This window comes from Plectropomus leopardus, chromosome 19 (genome assembly GCF_026936395.1).
Source record: "Plectropomus leopardus strain MGB_pleo_1.0 chromosome 19, ASM2693639v1, whole genome shotgun sequence".
In the NCBI taxonomy this organism is placed as follows: domain Eukaryota; kingdom Metazoa; phylum Chordata; class Actinopteri; order Perciformes; family Serranidae; genus Plectropomus; species Plectropomus leopardus.
This window is the reverse complement of record NC_142194.1, coordinates 2037873-2048667: the sequence shown is the minus strand read 5'-3', so window position 1 is coordinate 2048667 and position 10795 is coordinate 2037873. Positions and strand designations below refer to the sequence as shown.

General features: G+C 36.0%; 2 protein-coding genes across 2 annotated transcripts; both read right to left on the bottom strand.

Annotated features, from left to right (window-relative positions):
* Window positions 1-65: 65 nt before the first annotated feature.
* On the bottom strand, window positions 66-4796 carry cox11 (cytochrome c oxidase assembly homolog 11 (yeast)). Its single transcript, XM_042508539.2, has 5 exons — window positions 4649-4796; window positions 2994-3352; window positions 2235-2390; window positions 1966-2091; window positions 66-1225 (listed from the first exon to the last, which is right to left on the bottom strand). Exons 2-5 carry the CDS (start codon window positions 3315-3317, stop codon window positions 1037-1039), a joined length of 795 nt encoding a protein of 264 aa, XP_042364473.2. The 5' UTR covers window positions 3318-3352; window positions 4649-4796; the 3' UTR covers window positions 66-1036.
* A 1676-nt stretch (window positions 4797-6472) lies between these two features.
* On the bottom strand, window positions 6473-9461 carry LOC121959292 (leukocyte cell-derived chemotaxin-2-like). Its single transcript, XM_042508540.2, has 4 exons — window positions 9315-9461; window positions 8265-8376; window positions 7467-7621; window positions 6473-6788 (listed from the first exon to the last, which is right to left on the bottom strand). Exons 1-4 carry the CDS (start codon window positions 9346-9348, stop codon window positions 6535-6537), a joined length of 555 nt encoding a protein of 184 aa, XP_042364474.2. The 5' UTR covers window positions 9349-9461; the 3' UTR covers window positions 6473-6534.
* Window positions 9462-10795: the final 1334 nt, after the last annotated feature.

The window sequence follows — 10795 nt, the reverse complement described above, 5'->3', positions numbered from 1 at the left end:
CACACCTTTTATTCGTTGTTCGGTTTAAATCGGTCAGCTCAGTGAAACCTCTGCAGAGCTCCACATTCTGTTTTCAATCAGAATTTATTGATTTATGTTCAGTCTTTTTTACAGTTATCTGATTTATAAATAAAGTCTCACTCAGGCGTCAGAACGCACAGAAACAAAGTCTGAAGTCTCAACGTCTCCCAGCGGCACAAGAAAAAGTTACGTGTCCGAATTTCAGACGGTTTTTGTTCGTCAGTTCAGTGAAATGCAGAAAAAACTCGTCCATCGTACTTTTTCTCACAAACGTCACACCCCAAAATCTTGTTTATTTCAAATATCAGCTGATGGATTGAGAGGGATTTAAAGACTGATATTTCAAATCTGTCTCAGGTCTTTTTAGGCATCAAAAATTATCTCCAGGACTTCTCAATGTCTGGAAAGCTGAAGAATTCCAGGATTTCCAGGATGTTTTCATTCTGTACGACAGAGTTTAGGGCCACTATCAGGTAAGTAAATCTGACATTTAGAGAATTAAGTTCAAATATTTGAGGGAAAATTGAAACTTACTTTTTTCAATTGCAAAATTGTGTTATTTTCACTCCATACTGCAACTTCCACGTAATATTTTCACTTGCAAAAGATACATTTTTAACATCCCCAAATTTCTAATAATAAAGGTGTTTTTTAGTGAAACCTCACATTGCTCTCACCTCATTTTAAAATCTATCAGGACTTTGACTTTTCTCTGGAAAAGTATGGCACATTTTTCTTAAAATATTTCAACTTAACTCTCAAAAATTAAATTAATAATTTCTTATTTCCTCAAAAGCCACTAAAACCAACAAGAGATATGTCTGACCTTTTTGTTTGATTTTAACAAAATAAATCTTGTTTTTCAGTTTTTTTGGGGGAGCTAATCCATCCCAGACTGAATCCCCTTCAGTTTCAGAGACGACGGTTTTGGATAATTGTTTCCTTTTTTCCTGATTAAAGTGACATCTGAAAAAGATTCGGGCTGCCGGTTCAGTATTTCGCTCGGTGTGGACGATCAGTTGTAGCTGTATCCGGGCAGAGGCAGAGTCTGACCCTCTTTGGACTCGAAGAAGGTGTAGGACAGAGTGATGGTGTCCACTCGGGCCATCCGCGGGTCATCGTCGAACTCCGGGTCGATGTAGAAGAAGACGGGCATGTCCACCTCCTCGTGAGGGTTCAGACGCTGCTCCTCGAAGCAGAAACACTGCAGACGGACGAACGCAGACGATGTGATTTTAATTTAAAGAAAAGAAACACGAGTATTTTCATGCTTCATTTCTATTAAAAAACAAACAAAATCATAGTGTCAAAAAACACAAGAAGAACACACTTGAAGTAAATAAAGAAAATTTAAAAAATAATAAAATAAAATAAAAACAAAATAAGGAAAAACAATCATTGTAATTATACACTATTTCTACAATAAATAATAATAATAATAATAATAATAATAATAATAATAACAATAATACGACATCAGTCTACGTGGGTCTTATATCAGATGTTTATATTGTGAAACATTATTTTCAAAGACAACGAAACATGGTATTGTCATGCTGCTTTTACATGTTTAATTTATTATTTAAAAGAATTTTTTAAAAAAGAAAAGAATAATTAAAATAATAATAATAATAATGATAATAATAATAATAATAATACAAAGAGAGGAAGACCACACCGAAAATAAATAAATAAATAAATAAATAAATAAATAAAATAAGCAAAATAAAAGAATATATTAAGGGCTAGAATAATTACAATTGATTTAAAAAATCAGAATTATAATAACAATAATAATAAAGAGACAAAGGACGATCACACTTGTAATAAATAATTAAATATAATAAAATGTATAAGTAAACATAAATAATAAATTTACTAATGGCAAATAATAATCAGAATTATATATAACAGTATAACATAGCAGTATAAAAACCAGACTACCTGGATCTTGTTGAAGTACTGTCCGGCCTCGAAGGGCACCACGTTGTAGGTGGAGATGCCGATGATCGGTTTATTCGTGGGGTTCTTCGCTCTGTAGAAAGCTAAAGCCGTCTCACCTGGAACCACCTGTGCAACAAACCAATCGTACAAACGAACGAAGTTCAGACAGGCGCAGATCGTTCTCACCTGCTTACAATAATTTGTGGTTTTAGATGAGTTTTTCTTTATTGACGGAGGAGTTTTGGCGTCGAGGAGGACGCAGGTCTTACGTAGATCTCCGTCTGCTGCGGTCTGAAGTTCCACTGCATGCTGGCGTGAGTGTCTGCGTTGAAGGTGATCTTGAGGACGCGCTCCTTCACCGGCTTCATCGTCTCCACCTGATCCACGTCGTGTCCGGCCACCGCCGTGCCGCCGAGCCCCGACGCCTGACAAAAAACAAGGTCGCCAAAATTTGTTTTCTATAAAAACTGCCAAAACATTTAAAGAAAAAAGAATTTTAAAAAAAGTTTTCGAAAAAAAAAATCACAAAAAGACAATAACAAAGCCAAAACATTTCAATAAAAAAAAGGAAAAAAGAAAAATCGGCAATAATTAAAAAAAAAAAAAAGACAAAGAAAAAAAATTTATACTAAAGAAAAAATGGGTCTGCAGGATTGGAAGGCATGTTTTCTTTAAAAATTTAAAAAACCTAAAAGTACTTCAAGTGTTAAAAAAGTATCTGACATGTCTCGTGATCAGACATGAAGGGAGAGACGGACGCCGGGGAGAAAATTTAGAAACCTTGTTGATGAAAATATGAATGCATTTTGAAGCTACGTTACATCATCAGTTACCGAAAATAAATTCACACTTATGTTACATTCATACAATTTCATTTATTACACACACACATTTCCATAATTATTCCCAAAACTCTGAGTGATTATCACTGATCCCATGACTTTTCCAGGTCTGGAAGATGTGATCGTGAAATTCCATGACTTTTCCAGGTTTCTGAGGCAACGCCGGAACAGGAAGTGAATGCTCACCTGGCAGTAGAGTCTGTAGAGCGGCACGGCAGCGTACGACAGGCCGATCATGCCCACCCCGGCGGCGGCGATGTACGTCAGCACCGTCTTGTTCCTGGTCCTCCACTCCTCCTCCTGGCTCCTGGACTTCCTGCCCCGGCTCTTGGCGCCTCGGCTCTGCGTGTGGAGGCGCGGCGGGAGCCTCCTCCGCAGGAGGTGCTCAGCCTGAGAGGGCAGCAGCGGCCTGGAGGCGTCGCACCGGAGCGTCCGCACACATCGAGTTAACGAAAGCGGAGCGGCCTGAGGACAGCAGAGGGACGGACGCAGCAGGAGCGCGAGCAGCATGGCGGGTACCTGCGGTCAGCAGGAGGGACGCTCACCTGACGGAGGACAAACACCAGCAGAGGAAAACTTCACCTCTCACACAAAAGAAACAGAAAACATCCACAAAGTCTGGAGGATGTGACTGAGAAAAATATACATACATTTATATATAAATTTTACGCGTTGTTGTAATAACTGCTGTGTATTTGTCCTTTATTGTCCTGCTCTGTCTATTTTTTGTTAATTTATGTTTTTTTTTCTTTTTAAGAAGAGGTCAGTTCATTAAAAAAAAGAAGATGGGAATGCACTTTAACTCTGAACAGCTGATATAGCCAAAAGTTTGTGTTTCTGTTGTTTCACTCTCAATCAAGCATCAATAATTTGGTCAATATAAAAATTGACAACCTCACCTGAAAAAAAAAAATATATATATATATCATTTATATAACCAGGTAAACTCACTGAGATTCAAAAACTCTTTTCCTCTTTTTAAATGATTTTTTTATAATAATAATATTATATCCAATTCATTCATTTTCTGTCATTCAATCAGTTATCTAACTTCTACAGCTCTACATTTCAGACTTACTGTCTATGTTAAAAAGAATTAAAACTATTATTCAATCACAAAGTAGCATTTTAATGCTGCCTCGCTACAAACCAAACTCCTTTAAAAAAATGTTAAATTTTACTGTCAAACGTTTACAAACATACGTGACACGCCTGTTTGTATATGAGTTTGTACTTTTCTCGCCTTTATAAGAGCCAATCTTAAATTCGGCATTTGTTTCTCTCGAAGCAGCAACATGCTGTAAGCGGACTGAGCCTGAAACGTGGATTAACTTCTCTGTAGTGATCAGTGCAAAGTGACTGAGATTACTCACTGAAACAGACATTTTAATCATATTTTGGTAGATCAAAGAATGCCGAATACACCACAGGACACTGTCGATTATTCTAATTTCTATATTTATTTTGTACTATCTATGTCCATTTATGAAACTGCATCAAAGTCTTAAATTATCATATTTTTAAAAGATGCTCGCGAGCTAGATAAACAAGGCATTTAAGCAAAGCTATAAAACAGTTATCGGGTAAAAACGACTTTAAAGTTTGTGTTTAGCTTCGTGGATATTTAATGAGCACGTTGTTTATGTGATATTTTTTATTTTATGTTCATTTTTGTGATTTAAAAAACGAGCTAAGAGCAGCTGAGACATCTGACCTGCAGGAGTCACCGGTGTGCTAACTGAGCTAAGCTAACATGCTAACTGAGCGACTAACTTCATAATAAAACACGGTTTTTGAAATGAATATAAATAATAATAATTAAAAAAATAACACGATGTTACCTTTGAAGAAGAAAAACTCCACTGTCATTCACGGCTGGACAGAGACACACGAAAGAAGAGGAGAGACATTACCAAACATGTTTGACGGAAACATACATAACACCTGTGCAGCACAGAATTAGCTCCCCTCATACACGCAGGGACAAAGGTTCCGCACTGACTGACTGCCCGTGGATTCAGGGAAGTGAAATATATTACAATAGAATAAAATAGAATAGAATAGAATAGAATAGGATGACATAAAAAAATTTTTTTTACTATGTTTCTGGAAGAAAAAAACGCACCTTTTTTCAATATATACATGCTAGGTAGATTTTTTAAATTATTTTTATCATCACAGCCTGGGATATGTCACTGATTAGAAGCAACATTGATTTTTATATATTATTATTTTTGTGCAGTGTCAAATACTCACACGATATGGGTTTGCTTTGAACAGTTTTTCCATCGAGGGAGAAGTTACCACTGACTTTAATGACATTAAATAAAATTACTCCTGAAACACATCTAACCTGAGGACACACCCTCAATTCCTGTTTGTCCTGCAGGTTTGGCTGCAGATTAAACACTATTACGTGTGTGTGTTTCTTTGTCCTTTAGATGATCCTAACAATTATAAATTATTAGGATCATTATTTATAATTATAAATAATTATAAATTATAAATTAATTATAAATACCAAATATTCATTAAGTTTCAGAATTTTAACTCTTTAAATGCCGGGTTTTGCCATGATTCCACTGTTTTTAGATGAAAGAAATAATTATTTTCAATATGCTACATGCTTATTTTTTAAAATTTTTTATTTCTGATAATCACAGCTTGGGATATGCCAAATAATAATATAACATCATAATAAATTAATAGCATTTATTTTCTCCATATGGCAAGTATGCTAAAAAAATAAAATAAAATAAAAACGTAATAAAAAACAAACACACACACAAACTAATTATTCATTTATTTATTTATTTATTTTGATAATTGTGGCTGTGTTCATGCGTATGTCCTAAATGTAGTCCAGATTGTGTATTTGAGTGTAATCAGTGAATTTGCAGCTCAGCTCCTACAATAAGTCTAAAATACACTGTGGAAACTAAATAGTTACATTCAGACTGTTCAGGTCCAAAAATGCTCCATTGAAACCCATTCAAACTGACATTTTTGATCCCACAGCCATCAGAGCAGAAAAACAGGACTTGTATTATTTCTGGGTGTCATTCTGGGCTTTTGACTCTGAATTTGTCATTTTGACTATTTTCCACCTGATGAGGTCATTTTGACCATATTTGGCATATGGAGGAAATACATGCTATTTCCACTAGGTGACCTGTCACAGTCAATGTAGCTGCTGATTACTGACATATCCCAGACTGTCAGCAGCTACACTCACACACTGACAGATCCCAGACTGTCAGCAGCTACACTCACACACTGACAGATCCCAGACTGTCAGCAGCTACACTCACACACTGACATATCCCAGACTGAGATTATTTAAAGAAGTCTACTTTGCATGTATATATGGAAAATAATTCATTCATTCATCTTTTTTGCCATCTACAAACATAGTGGTATCATGACAAAAACCTGGCATTTAAAGGGTTAAAATTCTGAAAATTACTGAATATTTGATATGTATGATGAGGACTGATGTGGTTAAAAACCTAATTAAATGAAAGTAGAACACAATGTTCATGTTAATATACTTTAAAGCTTAATTTTGATAAGTGCGTTTTGTGCACAGAGCGATACCATCATGTATAATATTAAAGCGGGCCCTAAAGGGTTAAATATGAACAAATAAAAAAACTCTCCAAAAATGCAGTTGATGCTCTTTATTTATTATTGATGATAGCCTTCGTTGTCACACTTAAATCGTGATTTAAGCATGCAGAAATCTCTGATAAAGAGACTCCTGGGGCGAATCTCTGTGGCTGCAGAAGAGCCTGTTGGCCTGCGCATTCTGGGTGCCGATGATGCTCTGCGGGTCCGTCTCGTCCCCCTTCTCCAGGTGAACATGGGAGGTGATGCCGGGGTAAACACTCTGCATGGGCAGCATGGTGCCGATTTGCTCTCCCTTTCGCACAATCCCCGAGGTCTTCACTGGATGCATGTACCAAAGCTTAAAGGACACTCCTGAAACACAAACAACCAATTAATATAAAGTCATAGAAATGTCCTAAAATCAAAACACTGTCCTAAAATCAGTGAAATGTCCCAGGAAGGTCCTAAATCCTGGAAATGTCCATAAATCCTAGAAATGCCCTTAATTCCTGAAAAATGTCCTAAGACCTCCCGAGTCCTTGAAATGTCCTACAATCCTGATATCTGAGGATTGTCCTGAAATCAGTGAAATGTCCTAAAATCCTAAAAAAATGTCCTAAAATCCAATGAACGTGCTTGGAAGGTCCTAAATTCTGGATATTTCCTAAAATCAGAGAAATGCCCTTAAACTTATTTGTTCCAGTTTTGAATTTTTAATAAAGAGAGCTATAATAGTTTCCTTGACATTTCCTCCCTTTTTCAGATCATTTCCTTGTCATCTGTTACTTTTTTTTACTTTTTAAAAAAATTTTTTTACAGTTTGCAGGACATTTTTCGCCAAGTTGCTTTTTCCTGTGTTTCTGAAAGCAAACCAGTCCTCTCAGGTTTTAGAGGTTTAAATGCCAGTGAAAAGCATCTGAATGCAGCACAAGATGATGACGATCCAGGTTCAAAAGGGTTAATTTATCATCTATCCTTAATTTGGTATTTGTTGATTTTATTGTTTTTTTTACAGTTGATTTCCCTTTTTTTGTGTATGTGTGATGAAACCTGGCAGATTGTTGGCTGTAAAGGCGATGCCGTTGTCGATGGCCGAGTTGGTGCCGTACGGCCGGGACTGACGTGTGATGGTCATGTCCATCGGAGCGTAGACCTTCGAACCATCCGGACATTCAATGTCAAGTCCTTTGTGGGTTTTGCTCCCTCTGAACAAAAAAAAAGGTTTTGACTTCACGCACAAAATTACCATTTACAGATCAATGAGTCATGTTCCCTTGACTTTTTGAAGAAAACATCCCCCAAAGTGTAACATTTCAGTCTGTGTCGCCCCCTGCTGTCCGTCTGCTGTATAGGACATAAAGCCCGCCCCTCAATATTAGTGAATGGGATAAACTAAAACCTCAAAGTACACGTCAAATTAATGTTTCCAAGAGATGATTTCTGTCACTAAAGGTAGTTCTCATCATCCTGATGTTGATAAATTTAGTTTTAATGAGTTATTAAATTATACAAAAGGGGGCTTTTCTGCTGTGACTGACAGCTGTGACAGCCAATCTGTGCGCTTACATTCAATAGAGCTGCTCACGATTGGTCGGACGGGTGTTTTGTTGGGAACCAAATATGATAAAAATGTGCTAGAGTAAAAGAGTAGAGTAAAACTATTCTTCAAAACAATTTATTTAAAAAAAATATTGTAATCAGTTCAGATATTTGATCAACCAAAGACACACACAGTAAATTAAGTGTTTGAATGCCTCTTTTTTTGTTTGAAATTTTATCTTTATATTTTTTAACCATTAAAAACCAAAGAGAACGACTGATGAATAACCCATCAGAAAACTAGCCTACCGACTGGAACCGAATGCTCCACTTCCGTGTCTGTCCCTTCCTCTGACCCGGTTGATGGGATTGCTGCAGCATAGCGGGCCGAACTCGTAACTGGCACCGCACAAAATTACAGCTGGAACAGAAGAAGAAGAAAAGAGTTCACAGTGAGTCACAGAAATAATGACAATATGTAATGTTTGAAGTATTTCAATATTGTTATTTTAACCCTGAGGGGCTTTAATATTACAAACGCTGCTCTGCACGCAACATGTTTCAGAATCAAGCTTTAAAAAAAATTAGACATTAATATGATTTTCAGCTTTCTTTGAGTTTATTTTTGTAACCATCACCAGTCCTAAACATAAATATCAAATATTAATTTATTTTTCAGAATTTTAACCCTTTAAATGCCAGGTTTTTGTCATGATGCCGTTATGTTTTTAGATGAAACAAGAAAAGACCCAAAAATTAGCAAGAAATTTGTAAAAAAAAAAAAAAAGAAAAGAAAAGAAAAGAAAATAACCTGACTAGAAAAGAGGGAAAGAAAATAAATGGGACAAAAACAGAAAATGACCTGAAAAAAAGCGCTAAAATAAAATCAAAACAATAAATATGAATCATAATATTAACATTTTTTACTCTAATGTAGTTTTAAAAGTATAATTTCTCTCACACTTTTAGCCAAGTTTTAGGTCATTTTCTTGGCACTTTTTTGGAGGGCAATTTGTGGGACATTTCGTGTTTAATTGCTGATTGTCATTTTTAAAAGAAATCAGGTTTTAAAGGTTTAAATTATTATGAAGGTGAACACTGTGCAAAAAACCCCGATGCTGTTCCTGGTTTTAAAGGATTAAAAGCTTAAACTCCTCCTTCTGCAGCATCATCACCTGTCATAACAATCCTAATTTTCTTTTTTAAAGCAACATTTTGTATCCAAAATTATTGTCACCCACCAGCAGACAAAATTTATGGGTTTTTTTTAAACATGCATATGTGGAAGCAGTTACTAAGCAGCCTTTAGTTTATCTCATTCAATGCAAATATAATTAAAGAGTGAAAAATATTTCTTACTGGCGAGTACTGCTGTGATCAGGAGAACTTGCATGGTTGCTTTGAGCAGAGATCCACCGTCTTGTGACGAGCTGATGATCCTCCTCGCTCTTTATTGTGTCCCAGTACAGCCACTGATGTCAGTCATTTGCTCAATATTGGACTTTCATGTTGGTTTTGGCTGTACTTTAATGGAACAGCCCTGCACCCTGAACACAAACAGGAGATTAGTATGAAATCTTTGAAACCTGGATCGATGTCAGCTTTCTTGTCCTTCTTTGAGACACCGTTCACAAGCCATTTGACCATTTAAAACCTGAGCAAAATTATTTAATTTCTGCCTAAAACATGGGGGGAAAAGGCCACGACCAATTACTTTTTATGCAATGACAAGAAAATTAGCTAAACTAGTTTTAAAAAGATGGGGGGATTGTTGGGAAATTATCAAATAAATAAATTAGGAAAAATGTCTAGAAAACTATATTTAAAAATACAATAATTTTATATTCAAAATTACATTATATTTAAAACTCCGCTGTGTCAACAGCCATGTGCCTCTCGTTCCAGCAGTGTGGAGATTAAGATGTCAACTATAATGTCGGCACTATAAGTCTGTCCAGGGACCTTTTGTTGCATTTATCTCCTTCATTATACTGTCATCTCACAGAAGCTTGAAATTCTTAAAAACGAACACTTAAAAAGTCGGTAAAATACATGGATGATGACCCCGAGTGAAACAAAGTCTAAATAGCGGAGGGCCCAGGACAGAGCCTTGTGGCACTCCCTGACTGTTCATGAAGTAAATTACATCCTGAAGACGAGACTTTACATGAAACACAATGATGTAGCTCATGTATGAAACCATTCCTCACAATTCTATGCACATAGTTGTGTTTGGTAACAATAGCAGGTTTCCATTTAGTCTCAAATTGCGCTAATTGAAATTGTGAATATTGAAAAAAAAAACGCTTAATGGAATAAGGTGACATTGGTGTGACAGAGGAGAAGTCGCACAACATCACTCAATGAAAACACAGTCATCTCGACATGTGTTTCATCGCCATTTTGAAAATATTAGTAGTTACATGAACATCACGTAGGTGCAAAGCTTCCAAAAAACAGCATGCATGAGCAAGTTTATTTAAGACAACATTTTGATCCGTTTTAATCTGAATATTGTCTTCAATAAACCTGTGTGGCATGAGTAAGTGTGCAGGCGTTGCCTTTTTCCTCGTGAATTTTAAATGAACATCAAATCAAATCACATTTCTACATCGCAAAATTGTTGCATTTAATTTAGAATTTTAGTTACATAAAATTTTCACATTTGACATAACAACAAACAGCTTTGTGGAGCTTACATTCAGCCATTCAAACAAAACCGGACTTTAGCGTTGACTTTATTTTTCAATAATTACAAGAACTTTGTTTTCTTTTCTGGAACAAACTGTTCGTGCACTGGGCAAGACACTAACCCAACACTGTGATCGATGCTTTCAGCT

What these genes read in the sequence shown, in the direction of transcription:
- cox11 (XM_042508539.2), bottom strand. Translation starts at nt 3,317, where the DNA reads ATGCTGCTCGCGCTCCTGCTGCGTCCGTCCCTCTGCTGTCCTCAGGCC. An exon ending in TCTACAGACTCTACTGCCAG is followed by an intron (nt 2,391 to 2,993) that starts GTGAGCATTCAC and finishes GTTTTTTGTCAG; the next exon opens with GCGTCGGGGCTCGGCGGCAC. An exon ending in AGTACTTCAACAAGATCCAG is followed by an intron (nt 1,226 to 1,965) that starts GTAGTCTGGTTT and finishes GTCCGTCTGCAG; the next exon opens with TGTTTCTGCTTCGAGGAGCA.
- LOC121959292 (XM_042508540.2), bottom strand. Translation starts at nt 9,348, where the DNA reads ATGCAAGTTCTCCTGATCACAGCAGTACTCGCCA. An exon ending in GGAGCATTCGGTTCCAGTCG is followed by an intron (nt 7,622 to 8,264) that starts GTAGGCTAGTTT and finishes TTTTTTGTTCAG; the next exon opens with AGGGAGCAAAACCCACAAAG. An exon ending in TACAGCCAACAATCTGCCAG is followed by an intron (nt 6,789 to 7,466) that starts GTTTCATCACAC and finishes TTTGTGTTTCAG; the next exon opens with GAGTGTCCTTTAAGCTTTGG.